At 37.3% G+C, this 19,892-nt stretch overlaps 1 protein-coding gene across 1 annotated transcript in view; it reads left to right on the forward strand.

Moving 5' to 3' along the window:
* The window catches only part of LOC150088452 (WD repeat-containing protein 27-like), a 316,886-nt gene that overhangs the window by 118,229 nt on the left and 178,765 nt on the right, over positions 1-19,892 (forward strand). The window contains exons 8-9 of the mRNA XM_090370163.1: positions 5,666-5,771; positions 12,368-12,468. Coding sequence (XP_090226289.1) covers positions 5,666-5,771; positions 12,368-12,468 — 207 coding nt within the window. The remainder of the gene's footprint in view (positions 1-5,665; positions 5,772-12,367; positions 12,469-19,892) is intronic.

Here is a 19,892-nt window from a genome sequence, read left to right on the forward strand (position 1 = left end):
AATCGGAACAGTAAATGTGAAATCAGCTCAAAAACTAAATGCCTTTCAAATGCATTAAATTAGTATTAGAATGGCCAAATGATGGAAGGAAGAGGAATTATTTTGCATCTGCAATCAGCCATTGACAGAACCCCAGGAGCTACCCTAACAGCCTGTCTAAACTGTTCAGAAAACCTCCTGTCAGATTGTATAGTTGCTCCAAATCTTTTTCATTATGAACTACCTTGAGTTCGGCACTACCCCAATGGTACATTAGCATTAGTAGTGGTGGCATATGATGCAAGAAAGCAAGCATATACAGCATCAGCCAAAAAAAAAAAAAAAAAAAACCTTTCCATTTCACCTATCCATTCACTCCAAAAGTTTGTCGAGTTCTTCCTTGAATTTATTTAAGCTATCAGCTTTCACAATGACAGATGAAAATTTGTTCCAACAATCAACCACTCGCTGGCTAAAGGCAAATTTCCATATATAATAGCATATATAAAAAGGAATACCTTGCATATAAGAACAAAAATAAAGGGTTTCAGAGATATTTATAGAATGAACTTTTATGTCCTGTTTGTAGAATATGGAATAACATCAAGGAGATAATCATAGAGATTACTCATCCTTTAATTGTTATGTTTTATGCCAATCAAGGAATAATTTTCAACGTTTTGACAAAAATTGGATGTCAGGTGAACTGATGAGTTTAGTAGAAGGGTAAAGAAAAAATATGTGGGATCATTATAAATTGTTAGGGGGACACAGAATCATACAGTAAGTATAAATTAGTTTGTAATGAAGTTTTTCAGAAGGTTAGGCATGCTAATGCAGATTATGAGAACCTTTTGGCTAAGAGTGCAAAGGAAAGTAGTAAAGGATTCTTTGCTTATGCTAACACTAGAAGGAATGCGATAATTTACATTAGTATACCTTGATATGAATGGCATAACTATTTATGATCCTATTTAGGATCATCAGTAGTTATCCTATAAAGAAGATCACCCTCTTCTCTTGGAATTACTAATAGTTCCTGTGTTTCATACTGAATAATTTCCTCAGTTGTTGAAATCTGTGACCTTTTTAAATTGGAAAAAAGTAATCACAGATAACTAAATCCAGTAAGTGTGGTGAATGGTGAACCACAGTAATGGTTCACTAGGAATTCTTGAACAGAACAGAAAGCTCCGTGTACAGGGGTGTTGTCATGATATGACCACCAATTCCAATGGTCAGAAAAGTGAAATTCTCTGAAGCCCACTTTTCCGGTGATTTTCTCCAAACAGAATTGTACAATTGCCGTAGAACTGTTTTGTAGTATTCTTGGTTATCTGTATAACTATACAAATAAATAGGAATCTGTATGGTTATACAAATAACCTGTACAGAAAAAATTCATAATGAACAATATCCTGTGAATCAAAAAAACATGATAAGCATGACCTTCACATTTGATTGCAATTGTCTTACTTCGAGAGGCAACCAGAGAGAGTAATACTCTTGATCTGGTTATCAGCAGTGATCATTCGTGTATTAAGAATTTGCAGATAAAGGAACCACTAGGTGGCAGTGATCATAGTGTACTGATGTGGGATTTACTTAAAGATATAATTACCATCAGGGGTAAAGGAAAGGGTTTTTGCTTCCGTAAAGGAGAGTACACTGGTCTCAGAAAGTTGTTAAATTCTGTACAGTGGGATAAACTGACCATGTTACCAACAGTAAATTCTAAGTGGGAAGCATTCAAGGAATTAATCGTGGATGCTACTAAAAGTTTCATACCTATTAAGAAATATTGTTCAAGGTTTAGACCTAAATGGTTATCAAATGAATTAATGAGACTCGTAACAGAGAAGAAAAATGCATGGGATGCATATAAATTATCAAGCGACTCAGAAGCCTATGGCAGATATAAGCTAGTCTGTAATCAGGTCACAAATGAGGTTAGGCAGGCGAAGGCAGATTACGAGAAATCCTTGGCAAAAACAACAAAGATTTCTTTACTTATATAAACTCTAAAAGGAAGGGGATGAATCTGATTGGTCCACTTGACATCGATGGTTCGACTGTTGATGATGCTGCTCAGATAGCAAACAAACTGAATGAGTATTTTGCATCTACATTCACACATGAGGAATTATTAAGGTTTAAAAATGGCAGAAGGTTATCAAATTAATAAGCAGAAGGATACTTAATGATTTCGGAATAACTGAGAGCAAATTGGAGGAGAAATTGTTGAAGTTAAACATAAGAAAAGCGCCTGGAGTGGATCGGATCTATCCAGTTATATTAAAGGAGGTGGCAAAGCAACTAAGCAAACTCTTAGCCATAATTATGAGAGCATCCTTGGACTCAGGGGAGGTTCCCACGGACTGGAGATGTGCAAATGTATCCCCAGTTCACAAAGGGGGATCGAAGGGTGACACGGGTAATTACAGACCAGTTAGTTTAACATCTGTTCCGGGTAAAATAATGGAGTCACTGGTTAAAGATGCATTGCAGGATCATCTAGACAAGACATGGGTTTGTTAAGGGAAAGTCTTGTCTGACAAATTTGATAGGATATTATGATGTGGTTACAAAGGAACTGGATGCAAAAAATAATTTTGATATCATATATTTGGATTTCAGGAAAGCTTTTGACACTGTTGCGCATGGAAAACTATTGTACAAATTGGAGCAGAATGATATTAAAGGTAAGTTGCTACAGTGGATAAAAGGATGGTTAAGTGCAAGAAGACAGAGGGTGGTAATCAATGGGTGCTGCTCTTCTTGGACTAATGTTATTAGTGGAGTCCCACAGAGTTCGGTGTTAGGTCCACTGTTGTTTCGTATATTTATCAATGATATTGATGAAGGTATATCAGGCTTAATGTCGAAGTTTGCAGATGATACAAAGGTTGGCAGGGTTGTTAATGACAGTAATGGCAGTGTGCTACTGCAACAGGATCTAGATAATTTGGGCAGATGGGCTAAGAAGTGGCAACTGAAGTTTAACCTTGACAAATGCAAAGTACTGCATATGGGTAGAAGTAACCCCAGAGAAACGTACCAACTGTGTGGTACTACACTTAAGGTGGAAGAAAATGAAAAAGACCTGGGAGTAATTGTGCGGGCAGATATGAAGTTTTCTGAGCAATGCAGACAGGCTGCCAGGGCAGATTATGGGGTTTTGTCAATGATATATAGGAATTTTGCTAGAAGGGAAAAGGAGGTGATTATCCCTCTGTATAAGGCAATGGTCAGGCCATGCCTTGAGTACTGCGTTCAGGTCTGGAGGCCTCATTTTAGGAAGGATGTAGATTTACTTGAGCGTGTACAGAGAAGGGCAACAAGATTGGTGAGGGGAATGAAGGGATCCTCTTACCAAGAGAGGCTTAAGTTCTGCAAATTGCAGTGGCTGGAGACTAGGCACCTGCACGGCAATCTGATTGAGGTGTATAAGGCCTTGAATGGGTTGAGCACGCTGAATTCTGATGGGATCCTTCCACTTGTTCAGATTACGAACCTAAGGGGGCATAAATTCAAATTAAGAAAAGACAGATGTAGAATAGATGTGCGGAAATTTGCCTTTAGCCAGCAGGTGGTTAAATGCTGGAACAAACTTCCATCTGTCGTTGTGGAAGTTGATAGGCTGAATAAATTTAAGGAGGAACTGGACAGGCATTTGGAGGGAATGGTGTGATTTTTTTTTTTTTTTTTTTGTCTGATGCTGCATATGCTCATACACATGGTTTCTTGCATCACATGCCAATACTACTACTACTACTTTTATGGGGCCCTTCTCCACATTCACCAACAAAAGCAGGACAATTATGGATGGATGCGAGGCACAAACTCGGTTTAAATTTGGGAATCCAATGGATTTGAAGGCTGGAACAATTGGGAATGGAACAAGATTTGGAAATGACTGCATTCCCTTCCCAAATGTTATGTTAAAATTGATTGAGATGTCCCATGAGAAATGCTAATTTTACTATAAGAAATACCTATTTCACTTCTTAAATAATTAAATGTCAACCACTCTTGATCAAGAGTTATGAGTACAAGCATAACTCACTTGAATCACTGGTTTTTGAAAGATGGCAGAGTGAGGATCATCTTCAATGGGCAAGTGGCCCTCTTTAAACTTTGAGCTCCTGAAGTCTTCAAATACATAGCATCTTTTCTGAAAGCTGTTTTTAACATTTTGTGCAATTCTATTCAACTTTTCTCTAATTTTAAACAAAATTTGTGCAAATTTGTTGATCAGTAAAAATCACTTATTTTAAAAATGCGACAAAACACATGAACACCTTCTATTCAATATGCACTAATTCAGACTGACTTTAGATAAACAGATGATTTGTGCATTACTATGGCAAGGAGAGTCACAAACATCTTGTAACTAGTTGCAACTCACTACCACAATTTCACAATGCAAAATCAATTCCCAAACTTTTTGATCAGCGCTTTGCAGTAGCATTATTGGCAATGCATAACATGTGGCACGAATGATGCCAAGCTTATTAGCTCAGCATTAATGGTACAGTACATTCTGTTCTGGGAGGCAATATTGAATTCATCAATGACATTGAGTAATCAGAGTGTACCATGACTTGGTCACATTGCGGTCTAGCAGAACCTCAGATTGAGTAATAGTATGATCAACTGCAGAATGGAACATATCAGGGGTGATATTTCTCACTTGCCTTGTGGTGCTATCCTTCAGAGCTGTTAGGTCAAAAATGTTGTTATGATGCATATTGTCCTCCAGATAACCCCAGAGCCAAATATTACAAGGAGTAAGATTGGATGATTGAGCTGGCACACTGTGGGAAATAGGTGGCTGACTAACCTTGCAGTAAAATGGTAAAGTTCTGTTGAAACATTTCTTGTACAGATCTCTTGATGTAAAGGCACTCTGACTTGCTTTACAATTGTTTCCAGATATCTCACTTTTGAAGTTGTGGAATGACAGTAGTTGTTAATATGTCTTAGTACCATTGGGTGGTAACGTAACACATTGCAAATACAGCGCGACAGTTTTCTTCAAAAGAAAGGATCAGCTGATAATAGAAGTATCCATGAAACCATACCATATGGTGACCTTAAGTGCTCTTAAGGAGATTTCCTGTATTATATAGGGTGGGGATTTCTAGTCAAATATTGCAGTTTTGGTTATTTGCAGTCCCATTAAAACAGATATTTTCCCACAGGATGTCCCATCAGGTGGCCACGTGGTGTTTATTTTCATTTATGCCAAGAATTTTAGAGCAAATGTCATTTTTTAGAAGGGTGTTATTTATGTCACAGAATATACAGTGATCTATTTGTGCTAGTGAAGTATCAAAAATGCAAATAAAACACCATGATGGACAACATGTATCGTGTTTTCCACACCCCACTCTTTGGATTGTGGTTGCATAAAGTATGAACTTTATGCATAGTACAAAATTTATGCATTAGATAACCCATGTCGATTTGGCTTCTTTGCTTATTTTTGTTCTCTGTGGTTATCCTTCCAAAGGAATGCATATGATTAAGGATCATTTTATATATATATAAAGTAAAAATATATATGAATAAGTATTCCTTTTAACTATTAAAATATTATTGTTTTGTCTCAGAAAGAGCCATCTAAAGCAAAACAGTAGCCAAAGTAGTCTACTTACATTAAAAAAGAATTAATCCCTTACAGGTTCTCATCTTTCTAAAAATGGAAATGACACAGATAGTTACCAGCTGTTGGCATTAAAATTTTTAAACAGACTGGAATGTGACCATGGAGCTTCATCAAATAATAGGTATAACTTAATTTAATAGCCAATTATTTAATTCTTTGCTATGTTGAATATCATCTCTTCCAGAAGTTCATACTGCATATTAATTTTAGATTTCTTTGCCATCAAGATTATTTAACATGTTCACTGCCTTTATGCATATAAGCATAAAACAGCCCTTGGAGTGATATGCTGCATGTTGATTTGCATGCTTTGGGTGCATTTTTCATTCAAAAATGCACCCAACCACTGTGTTATAATGCATATGAGCAGTCATTCTTAAGAATAAGTGGTCAACTAACAAGTGCTGTAAAGGTACATGAAATTAACTACTATTCAGTATTTTCACACTGATTGAATGCTTTTCAGAAATGCTTAGCTATTGATTATAGAATTGGCACACAGTTTTATTTGTTTTTTTTTAGTGTGTTCATGTTAGTTTATGTACACAAATAAACTTTTTATAAAATTTTAAGATTTGTTCTGATTTACAGCTCCATACAAAAGTAAAAAGTAAATGTTTGCTTGCATTGAATTCCAAACTTTTAATTAAAACCATTATGTATTAATTTTCAGAATGCTGAAGATTTTAGAATGTTGATTTTTTTAAAAATTCCAAAAATTATGGAAAATTGAACAAGTTCTCTCACATCTAGGTGGCAGCAAACATGTTTACCCTCCTTTCCTCCTCCAATTTTTTCTTTCCATTCAGTGTTAATATGAACAATTAAATTTAGTTGTCTATTTCCAAAACTGAAACATATTTTTTAGAAAGACACACAACTACTACTTGATTTATTTATAATTAACATTTAGCTATAAAAATTTAATTTTTTGGCATATATGAATTTTACATTGGAATAACTCTTAGTAATTTCAGTGTAAACAATGCCAAGTTAAGAAATCTGATAAGTCAGTTATATTGTGAGGATGCTGAATTGTTTTTTTTTTTTTTTGTAGAAAATATGCATAGTTTCCAGCAAGCGTACACACACACACACACGCACACACACACACACAGAGAGAGTAGCATTTCTGCACTGCTCAGAAGATTTTATGTCTGCCTGCACAATTGGCCCCTTCACCATTTGGTACATTTCTCTGGAGTTGCTGATACCCATATGCAGTACCTTGCATTTGTCAATGTTAAACTTCAACTGCCATTTCTCGGGGTGCCTCCATAGCCAGGTAGGCAGGAGCAGCAGTGCGTAGCACGCGCTTCTTGATTAGCCCGGGGGTCGAGCCCATGACCACCAAATACAGAGGATGTAGAAAGGTCAGAAAATGACCACCGCATATCCCCAGAGCAATATGACCTTAGTTACTAATGCTGCTAAAAACTAAATAACAAACAAACAAACCATTTCTCTACCCATCAACCCAATTTTCCTAGATCTTATTACAGTAGCTCACCCTGATGACTGTCATTAACCACCCTGCCAACTTTGTATCATCTGCAAGCTTAGACATTAAGCCTGATACACCTTCATCAATATCATTGATAAATATTGAAAACAACAGCCGACCGGGCTAGCTGGGTAGGTAAAGTGCCTGCCTGGCAACCCAAAGGTCGCGGGTTCGATTCCCGCCTCGGGCTGGATATCACGATGGTGCCGAACCAACCGATTGGTTGGATATCCCGGCCACGATACATAAAGGAAGCAAGAAAAAACTGGTTCCTTCATGTATTGATCACATCATACGAAATAAATAAATAAAAAATTGAAAACAACAATGGACCTAGCACTGAACCCTGAGGAACTCCACTAATAACATTAGTCCACTAAGAGTAATGCCTATTGATAACCACTCTCTGTCTTCTTTCAATTAACCATCCCTTTGTCCGTAGCAGTAACTTGCCCCTAATGTGGCACCTCCGTAGTCAGGTGGGCAGGAGTGGCAGTGCATAGCACATGCTTCTTGATTAGGCCGGGGTTCAAGCCCGTGACTACCAAATACGGATGATGCGTAAAGGTCAGGGAATGACCACCGCATAACCCTGGAGCAATATGGCTTTAGTTGCTAATGCTCCTAAAAACCAAATAACAACATAACAAAGCCCCTAATGCCAAATTGCTCCAGTTTGTACAGCAGTCTTTTATGTGTAACAGTATCAAAAGCCTTCCTGAAATACAAGCAAATGGTGTCAAAATTATTTTTTCCATCCAGTTCCTTGGTCACTGCAACATAGTAACCTATCAGATTGGTTAGACAAGACTACCCTTTGACAAATCCATGTTGTGATTGCAGTATAATTGCATGCCTGTTGAAATGGTCCTGCATTACTTCTTTAACCAGTGATTCCATTATTTTCCCTGGAACATGTTAAGCTAACAGGTCTTTAATTACTCATGTTGCTTTTTGGTCCCCATTTATGAACTGGGGATATATTTACACTTCCCCAGTGCCTAGAGACCTCTTCTGAATCCAAAAATGCTCATAATTATTACTAAGGGTTTTCTTACCTACTTTGCTACCGCCCTTAATATTATTGGATAGATTCCATCCACCCCAGATGGCTTTCTTAATGTCTGTCATCAACAATTTCTCTTCCACTTTCCTTTCAGTTATCACATAGTCATTTAGCTCCTTGTTAAAGTTTCATAAACTTCTACAATCCCCTTCCCTAAAGAATTTCTCATGTGTGAATGTAGGTGCAAAATACCTATTCAATTTGTCCGCAACCTGAGCAGATTCATCAACAGTTAATCCATTGACATCAAGTGACCAAAAGTGATTCAACCCCTTCCTTCTACTGTTAATATAAGCATAGAAGTCTTTGCTGTTTTTCTTCTTCATTCTTTGCCAGAGATTTATAATCTGCCTTAGCGTGCCTAACCTCCTTTGGGACTTGATTATAGACTAATTTATATGCATCCCATGCACTTTTCTTCTCTGCCATTTGTCCCAATAGTTCATCTGACATCCATTTAGATCTAAGCCTTGAACAGTATTTCTTTGTTGGTATGAAAAGCCTAGTGGCTTCTATGATTACTTCCCCATTTTCTTCCCATTAAGAATTTGCTGTTTGGTAACATCATCAGTCAGTCCCACTGCATAGAATTTAAAACTGTCTGAGACCTCTGTAGTCACCCTTACAAAAGAAAAAGCTGTTCCCTTTATGACTGCCAGTAGTTATGTCATTAATTAAATTCACATTAGTACACTGTGATCGCTGCCACCCAGTAGTCTTTTACCTGCAGATTCTTAATGCGTGAAGAATAACTGCTGATAACCAGATCAAGAGTATTGATCCCTTTTGTTGCCTCTCTAACATGCTGCTGTAAGAAACAGTCATCCAAGAAATTTGGAGTGCGGCGCCTCCGTAGCCAGGTGGGAAGGAGCAGCAGTGCGTAGCACATGCTTCTTGATTAGACCGGGGTTCGAGCCCGTCACCACCAAATACGGGGATGCGGAAAGGTCAGGGAATGACCACCGCATATCACGGAGCAATATGGCCTTAGTTGCTAATGCTCCTAAAAACCAAATAACAAACAAATAACAAGAAATTTGGAAAGTTAAAATCACCCATTTTGAAATATTCTGATTTGCTGGCCCACTCTATTTTTCTGTATAGCTGTTTGGTATACTCATCATAGTCATTAGGCCTATAACACTCTCCTACTCTCATTTTTTTTTCCCCAGTGCTTATATCACACCAAACTGACTCAACATTGCACTCCCCATCCAAGTCAACTGGAGCACTGCCTTAGATTTAATATTCCTCTTAACTAAGAGCATAACCCCTCCGTTTTTCCTTCCTGTATACATTGTACTCCCTATATTCAAATTCAATATCACTTATGTCTGAGTGACACCATGTCTCCATTATTCCTACGTCTTCGTATAATGACTTAATCAGTACTTAAAATTCATCAAATTTATTCACAATGCTCCTAGAATTATTGTATGTGCAAGTACAGATGCACATGTTTTTACTCTAACACAACCCATGTATTAATTTGTTCCATGATGACCCATAGTAGGGCCTGATGATTTTGAAGAAAATATATGAGTGCTACCTCCTTTATTAGACTAGACAAAGACAGTAGGAAATTTAAAATCGAGAAAGGAGTTCGACAAGGAGACACACTATCTCCGAAGCTGTTTACTGCTGCCCTTGAGGAAGATTTCAGAAGATTAGACTGCTCACAGAAAGGAGTCAATGTGAATGGAGAGTACTAAACCATTTATGATTTGCAGATGACATTGTGGTCATAAGCCACGATCCCAAAGAATTACAGAAAAATCTTAATCAGTTATGCAGAGTTAGTAAGGATTTTGGACTAAAGATGAATATGGCTAAAACAAAAGTAATGATGAACAAGTATACCAAAGAAAGGGAAATAATGATTGAAGGAGCAGTAATTGAAAAGGTGGAGTCATATACTTATCTGGGACAAGTTATTAGCTGTAATAATGATAAATGGCTGGAAGTCAAGAGAAGAATAAATTTTGGATGGATGGATAGCATTCAGGAAATATAGTCTCATACTGAAGAGCAATATCCCAGTTTGTCTGAAAAGTAAAATAATGAACAAATGTATACTCCCCACCATGACTTATGGAAGTGAAACTTGGGCACTCACCAAAAGAATGGAAGAGAAGCTGAGAACTGCACAGCGAAGAATGGAACGAATTATACTGGGAATCAGACTGTTAGATAAGAAGAGAAACACATGGATTAGGCAACAAACTCAAGTAAAGGACATTCTTATCAAAACTAAAGAACTAAAATGGTCTTGGGCAGGACACATAGCTTGAAGACATGATGACAGATGGACTAAGAAAATAACAGAATGGTACCCAAGAGGAGCTAGAAGAAAACCTGGAAGACAAAGGCGGAGATGGATAGATGAAATTCATGAGTTTTTGGTAGTAAATGGATGACCAGTGCTCAAAACAGAAGGAACTAGAAAGTTGCTGGAGAGGCTTTCATCCTGCAGTGGATTGAAAATGGCTGATGATGATGAGGTCCTGAAATCCCTGACACCTTGCTTTCCAAGCTGCTGCTGCATGTGCCAATAGTAGCAATGTTAGAATCACGGCCCCAGAAGCCCTTGTGTCATTAAACTCAATACCAACAATAACAACAAACAAGAATCACTTCTGCCTGTCTACTTAAACTGTTAGTTTGTGTACCCTCCCCTCGAAGCTAGTAGTTTTCACTACTAGCTTGGAGGAGGGGATACACCAATCACTGCTCTGACAGCATCAGCAAATATTCTTGCATCGCTTCTGCTCAAGTGTACACCATCCTCTAAAAACAATCTCTCCTGTTAACAAGAACAGACCTTGCTGCGAAAACTTCTACCCCATGAGCCTTGCACAGTCTCTCCAGGGCCAATTTGATTGACAAGTCTCTCATCATATACTCCCTCCTATTGTGTCTGGACAGAGTTGCAGAGACATTTAAATTTAACCCTAACTCACAAATTTTTTCCATATTGCTCTGGAAACTTACTTAAATATGAAATATTTAAGTAAGTCTGCAGACCTCTTTCTCTTAATGTCATTAGTGCCAACAGAATAACAATACAAAAAGATGGAAATGATTAGGACACATTAAGAAAGTAACATAAGATAACATAAAGACAGTTACAAAAGAACAGCAATGAACTGGAGACCCAGTGATAGGAGACAAAATGACAGACAAAAGACACTCTGGCAGCAAATGTTCAAAAATGAGATAGAAGTGCAATCATGGGAGGAGCTAGAGGAGCTGGAAATAGACAAACAGAGATGGAAACAGCTTATTAATGTCAATTGGCTCAAGGAGATGGGAATAAGTAAGTAAGTGATCACCAAGGTGATCACTTATCCCCACCCTCTTCTGGAGGTAATCACCAAGTATAAACCATTATAACCAAGTTCAAGATGTGGCATCCACACTGCGCAACAAAATATCTGAGCTCCTCCGTGACTTAAGGCAATATTGAGTAGTAGATAGCTCTTGTCACCGAGTGCATTATAACCACTTTGCTTATTGGAGGCTTGAAGTGGCAGAAACTTTGTCTGGTTTACAGGAAAGCTCTGATATCTTCTCATCTTTTCCATCTTCTCTCTTCTTAATCTTCAATGTGTATGTGGTACACAGAACATAAAAATGTGAAAAATTACTATTGTCTCACAAACTTGTTTATTCAGCTTTAGAACAGAGCTTAGTCCTAAAGTCCCACACACTACTAGGACACTGTAGGTTCCTCTGTCTGGAATCACCATAAAAAAAATTACATTCACTGTTTAATGCTCAGAGCTCAGCTGAATTTTCAGTCAAAGTTTATATACTGTGTTGTTGCCGTATCATTATGACTAAATTTTGACTTTAATATCATATTGTATTTATTTTTCATATTGTATTTTATTTATGTTAATTTTCCCACAAATAAATACTGCTGTTTATTTATTTTTTTTTAATTAAATTTATTTCCATAAATTTGATTTCAAAACAAAATTTGAAACAGTTATTTGTGACAGTATTGTTAATTTAAATGAAGTTACAGGTACATTAGGAGACAATATTAACTTCCTTGATATTTACAAGGAAGGATTACATTAACTGCATAAATAACTTATTGCTGCTCTTTCCTGTATTAATTATATTTTCATATTTTTTACAGAATTTTCCCACACTCATCTTGCTTATTTATTGCTTCCAGTGGCTGTTTTATTGCAGTTAATACACATACCTCAGATATTTCTTTGTACTTGGATTTTTGTGGTAAGGAAAAATGTCTGAATGAAAATTTTGACTTTAAATTGGCACTCTGCGAATCTAAAATGTTTTCAGGAATCAAACCTTGAATTGAATCATGCAATATATAATATATAGTTCAGTTACAATAAATGGAATATTAAATTCTGCCCTGCAACACTACCATTTATAAACATGCATATGTTGGTAGCAGCATAGATGTCAGAGACTTGTTTATCACAAGTCTGGTAGCTGCTTTGCTCAACAGACAGATGCATTTAGTCAACATTCACTGTATGCATGCTGTCACATTTCAATTTTATGAATTTGTCACTGAAGATAAACATGAAGTTTTGTGTTTAACTTGGTAAGACATTTACCAAGTTGTTTAATATGCTTACGCATGTTTCTGGTAATGAAACCATTTCATAGTTATGGATGTACAAATGGCATAAGTGTTTCAAGGAATCACTCATGCTATTTGTATCAGTGAATTTCCCACCCAGTCTGCACAAGCACAAAATGATGAAATGGTCACTTCTGTACAGGAATGGTATTAGTATTAATAGTGGCAAACAGTGCAAGAAAGCAGACTTATACAGCATCAGCCAAACAAAACATCTCCCACATAATCCGTCTGACCCCTCTAATAATTTATCTAATGCCTTCTTAATTTATTAAAACAATTCACTTCCACAGCACCAAATGGAAGGTTGTTTCAACAATCAGCTACCCACTGGCTGAAAGCAAATTTCTGAACATGTATTCCCTATCCATCCTTCCTCAATTAAAATTTTTCCCCTCCTTTGCATTGTCTGAGCAAAGTAAAGAATGCATCAGCATTTAGCTTACTCAATCCATTCAAAACCTTAAACACCTCAATCAGATCTCCTTGCAGGTGCCTAAATTACACATGCTGCAATTTTCAGAACTAAATCCCTTCATGATCCCCCAAAGCCTGCCCTAAAGCCTCCACTAATCTCATTGCACTTCTCTGCACTCATTCCAAGAAATCAACATCCAGACTTGTATGCAGTATTCAAGATATGGGATAATCACCTCCTTATCATTGCTGGCAAAACTCCATGAGTGTCCTGCAGTCCTGTCTGCACTGCTCAAAAAAATTCATATCTAACAACAACTATGCTCTTGGTCATTTTCATTTTCCACTGCACTGAGTATAGCATCACACAGTGTATGTCAATCTGAGATTAATGCTCCTCATATGAAGTGCCTCATATTTGTCACTACTAAATTTCAATTGTCAGTTCTCAGCCCATATGTTTAAATTTTCTAGATCTTGTTGCAGTGGCATACCCTAATTAGTGTCATTAACCACCTTGCCAACCTTTGCATCATCTGCAAACTTAGTCATTAGGCCTGATATGCATCAATATCAAAAATAACAATGGCCTAACACTGAACCTGGAGGACTCCACTAATAATGTTTGTCCAAAAAGAGAATAGAGCAGTGCCCAGTGATAAACACTCTCTTCCTTCTCCCACTTAGCCATCCTTTTATCCTTAGCTTTAACTTGCAATGTTAGTGAATCAGACACTACTGCAGACAAATGATAGCCAATTTGAAGAACACATTGTCAAAGTGAAATACTTTGTGATCACCATGGATCATTTAAATGTGAGAGGTCCAGCCCATGTATAGGCATTCAAGAATGTTGATGGTTCTGTAAATTCTGGGGGGAAAGTGCAACAATCCAATTAATAAAAGATTTAGAAGTAGACCTGGTATGAAACCTAAAGGAAACCTACTTTTCAATATCCTCCAAGGAGATACGAAGATCTTAAATTTTTGTAGTAACAGGTTCTGGTTTAGATGAATTTATATCCAGTTCAAAAATCAAGCTGGTAGGATTAAGTTTTTTAGGTATGTCATGAAGAATTCTTGCATCAGAAAGGGCAGGTGAAAAAGTTGTTTTCACAATATTCTCTTGTGGGTTTGTTTCTACGAGAAGCTTGTTTCTGATTACTTTCATGGACCATTTAATCTCTCTAAACAAGTTTATAAGGGTTCTTGTAACATTAGCTTTAATATCTTTCCCAATACTAAAATTTTCATCCTCTGCAGCTTTTAGAATGGCAAGGTTTTTGGGATAAGCTGAGACAAGTTATTGTGCCAGTATCTTCCAAATTTAAGGGTGAAGAATGAACAATTCAAGCAGACTCTCTTGTAGTCAGGGAATTGCTTTTTTATGACCATGGCATAGGATGAAAAGAATGCAGTTATTTCCTGTGTTCTTTTGAGTTCTTTTATTCTTCTTTGTGGGTCTTTCAACATTACAGCCAGTTTCTTGCCCTCCGCAGTCAGATAACTATTTGTTCCATTCTACTCCAGCACCTCAGAACTTACTGGACCTAGTGTTCAGCTATCTGTGATTTTTCATTTGTCATTATGGTCTCAGTTCTCTTCCTGAATCAGATAGTCACCTGGGGGGGAGGCAGAGGAAACACTTTAAATTCTATTTCCTTATTAGAATCTTGCAATTCCATGGGCCCATTATTTCCCCCACATTTGGCAGTAGAACCAGTGGGAATGAGAGTAGTATGCATCTACACTAATTTTTAGAACTAGATTTAGAACTCCACAGTCAGATAACTATTTGTTCCATTCTACTCCAGCACCTCAGAACTTACTGGACCTAGTGTTCAGCTATCTGTGATTTTTCATTTGTCATTATGGTCTCAGTTCTCTTCCTGAATCAGATAGTCACCTGGGGGGGAGGCAGAGGAAACACTTTAAATTCTATTTCCTTATTAGAATCTTGCAATTCCATGGGCCCATTATTTCCCCCACATTTGGCAGTAGAACCAGTGGGAATGAGAGTAGTATGCATCTACACTAATTTTTAGAACTAGATGTACCCAGCATAACATACGCCATCTTTCTGATTATGATGTAAATAGTTTAATCTAGACCCCTTCAGTCTTCACTATTCTTGTTTAGCAGTGATATAATTCTACAGCAGTCACCTGTGGGATATATGCATATGTCTCTTTACAGATGGTTCCTTGTCTTCTCCAACAAATATTGCAGCAAACTCCGTTTTAGATGTAGGTGCATTATATTGATTCTTATCTAAGTCTGGGTGTTCTATAAATGCCATGTGCACATTCATTGTTGGATTGGCCTGGGTTATTTGATCCATTTGTTTATATGAACTCAGCAAATGGGTTAACTTGTCACAGCATCTCATACAATTGTTGCATTACTTCGGCTGTACACTCTTGGTTTGATTGTTTTTCAAGCCGTTTTGTTGTTACTTCAGCAGAATCAAAAATATAAAGTTGTCCATATCCTAGCTTATTTGCCTCGTTTCAATATAGCGGTGAGACCAAATGGTAAATCTGGCCTTGTATTCTAAAACAGTATGGACCATTTCCAGGCGGCAATTTAATTTCTGCACCCATTGATGCAAATGCCACTGCCGAGTTGAGTTGTACTCTCATACATATTCTCTGTAGTTATTTGCTTCATGTGTATCCCCTGTAAGCAGCTCTCATAATGGAGTAGGTGTCTCAGACAGTGGGTCATGAGACCTTTCCATCATGACAGCATTTAGTGTATTTATTCGATGTGTTTAACTCACATCCCCAATATCTTGCTTGGCAATACTCACAGTTGTAACATATTTCCTATGTCATGCTCTTCCACATTAATTACATCTTGTTGATTATTTGCATCTGGTACTTCTATTTGATTAGTCCTATGGCGTCTTCTCATTTCCAATCTTGCTTCTCTTTCTTCAATGTTTTCTGTCCATCTTCGTAGTCATAGAGTCTTGTTTCAGTCTCTTATTATTATTAGATCTCTCCTCTAATTATTATTATTATTATTAGTCATATGGCACAAGGAAGCCTGAGACTTATGCTGCACCAGCCAAAAAAATAAATTTCTGAGTTACCCTGAGAGAGAGAGAGAGAGAGAGAGAGAGAGAGAGAGAGAGAGAGAGAGGGGAAAGAAAAGTAGAAAGGAATCACCAAGAAAGAGAAGAATGATGATATCCAGCATAGGACCCAGGGTTTGCCAAGCCCATACTCACCAGATGTGAGCCCCTGTTCATCCATTTTTACACTTCTTAAAACTTAGAACGGTTTATTAAAATTGAAGACAGATAAAATAAAGTTAAAATAAACATACATCAATAGCTTTCAGGCATAGGTTGCCCTTTTTCAGTCAAAAAATGTTAGTATAAAAATTAATAAAAGAATGCCCGATATGGTGGTCATGCGAGGTGACCAGGTGCTGGCAATAATTAGCAATTGGAAAATTTGGGCAGCATGCCTAAGTGTTTATATATATAGATCGCTAGCGTGGTGAATAAAAAGTTTGTTGTGTCCAGTCAGGTTGCTTGGGTTTATAAAGCCAATTTGTCATAGGTTCAAAGACAGCCCATTCAAGTACTGTTATTTGTTTTAATGAGAGGCACATGCTTCAGTTTCTGTATCTAAATTTCTGAAGGATTTTTCAGGTTTATCTCTCTTTTTATGTTCTTTATTTTTCTTGGATTTTTTCCACTTGTCAGTTGGGAATTTCCATATCTGAAGTCATCATTGGGCATTTTTGTTTCCAGTTCAGATTTTATCAAACTTCTTAAATTAAGGGACTCATCAGCTGAGGTAAACATATCTTCATCCCAAGGACAATGTTTTATATGGAAATGAAGGAGATGCTAGGAAACTGAAGATACTCAAAATGTTATTTAAATGTTATATATGTCCTAATCAAGAAATAGGTGGTCCAGCTAATTTCGGGATTAACATAAACAGTTTTTCTTTTTTTTTTTTTCTTTTTTTTTTCTGTTCAGTTTTTATGGACTGAGACTTTAGGACTTAGTCCTAAAGTTTTTATGGAATAGTGTATAGAATAGTGTATTCTATCCTATGGTAGATCTGTTGTGTGGATTTTCAGTGTGTGTTTGACTGTAAAGGAGATGGTGTTATGATCAGAGGTTGTCCACTGCTCATTCACTGTCCAATACATAATTTTGTTTGCCAGTTCTATGGTGGAGAGGGTGACATCCATCTTACTCTCTCCAGTGGTGCTATTGAAGATTGCTGGTGGGTTAGGTCTGTTTAAAACTGCTAAGTTGTTGGTGTTTATATTTCCAGTAAAAAACTTTGGGGATTGGTTCTTGAGGATAGGTCATACCACATGTGGGATCTGCAGTTAGAATCCATAGCAGTTAATATCTTGTCTGATAGAATTGAGGTTAATATTTGTTGGAGGTACTGGAGTTTATCTTGTATATTTTGGCCTGGTGGACAGTAAATGGACACAATATGCAGTGATCCATCTGCTCCCACAATTTGTGCACAAGCTACATGTTGGTTTGTGAATGTGGTTATCTTTGTAACCTGAAGTTCCCTGTCTCTTATGATGATACTAGCCCAGGAGGTGTCATTAGTCAAAGTGAACCGTACCCATGTGACGGGGGGGGGAGTAGTTTTACTCCATAATAAACTGCTCAGTAAAGTTTCCCTTCAACCTTCCTTTACCATCATTTTAGGAAAACACTGAATATCATGAAATTTAAAAAAACTTATTGATATTAATAGCATAATTGCTGGTTGATATCTTCTTTTTACATTCAGGGTTGTACATAATGTATAGTCATATACCACCCCAGCCTCTGTCATGTCTCATGATGTAGAAAGTCTGTGCCCATGGATTGGCTAACTACGGGTGTATTGTGTTCTGTTTGTCTTGTATTGCTAATTATCTTCTCATCGTTATCTTTATTGTTCTTTTTAGACATTTGTCTGTCTCATATTGTGAAAACAATACCATTATTGACTTAAAAACATGAGGCCTATAGCCGGTCCTGTGTCCAGGGACCTACTTTAGATATGGGTGATGCAATCCCAGACTGCCCGAGCACCACTGCATTCTCCTTCTTCCAATTACTTTTTGCTGTTCTTATACTCTACATCTTGTATCTCATGCGCGATTAGGCTGACCAAAAGCAATATCGATATATTTTTCTGCTATCGCTTCTTTGTTCTTCTAAGACAAAGTTTAGAGTCTTTCAATGCTACTTTGTTTGTCTTAATTTTCTCCCATTTGCTGACCCATTTGCCTCATCTGTTCAATTGCCTACTCCCCATCACATGGGTATGGTTCACTTTGACTAATTCACACCTGCTTCCCCCTATTTCTGGGGTTAATTTAGCTGTTATAAATTTGCTGGGTACTATTGGTCTCTGTTACAGTCCTGTTATGTTCACTTCACTCAGTTCGACAGTAAGTTGTCATATCCTGACTATTTCTTTCATCCTGATATTTTGCTTCCTTTGTTAAAATTCAGGTAGTGCAATTTGCTCTTCATTATTATTTTTTTTTCTTTAACTGGAATCAGTTGGTTTTAACTTTAGCATTAGCAGAGGCATATGATGAAAGTCTTATACACTTCAATCAGAGCACCTCGCAGGTGCCTAGTCTCCAGACACTGTAATTTGCAAAACTTAAGCCCTTCTTCACAAGAGCAACCCTTTGTTCCATTCACTGATCTTGTTGCCCTTCTCTATATCCTTCCTAAAATGTAGCCTCCAGACCTATATTTAGTACTCAAGGTATGGCCTGACCATTGCCTTATACAAGAGGATAATCATATCCTTTTTCCTGCAAGAAAAATTCCTGTATATCATTGACAAGACACCATGAGTTATTCTTGCAGACCGTCTGCACTGCTCAGAAAACTTCATATCTGACTGCATAATTACCCCCAGGTCCTTTTCACTCTCTACCTCTGTCAGTGTAGTACCACACAGGTGATACGTTATTTTGGAGTTACTGCTTCCCATATGTAGTACTTTACATTTGTCAATGTTAAACTTCAGTTGACACCTCTCAGCCCATGTACTCAACTTTTCTAGATCCTGTTGCAGCAGCGTACTGTCATTAGTACGCTGCTGACCTTTGTATCGTCTGCAAACTTGGACATTAAGCCTGATATACCATCATCAATATCATTAATGAATACAGAAAACAACAATGGACCCAACACTGAACCCTGGGGGACTCCACTAATAACATTAGTCCACGAAGAGTAGTTTCCATTGATTACCACTTTCTGTCTTCTCCCACTCAACCATCCCTTTATCCAGAGCAGCAATTTGCCTCCAATGCCACACTGTTGCAATTTGTGCAGCAGTCTTCCATGTGCAACAGAATCAAAAGCCTTCCTAAGATCCAAGTATATGATATCAAAATTATTCTTTGCATCCAGTTCTTTTGTGACCACATAATAGTATCCAATCAAATTGGTCAGACAAGACTTCCCCTTAACAAACCCATGCTGTGTCTGAACTATAACAGAAGTTTTGTCTAGGTGATCCTGCAGTGCCTCCCTTAATTTCCCCGAACAGGAGTTAAACTAACAGGTATGTAATTACTTGTGTTGCCCTTTGATCCTCCTTTATGTATTGGGGTCACA

This window comes from Mastigoproctus giganteus, chromosome 3 (assembly GCF_048544385.1).
Source record: "Mastigoproctus giganteus isolate SK-2022 chromosome 3, ASM4854438v1, whole genome shotgun sequence".
NCBI classification, from domain to species: Eukaryota; Metazoa; Arthropoda; class Arachnida; order Uropygi; family Thelyphonidae; genus Mastigoproctus; species Mastigoproctus giganteus.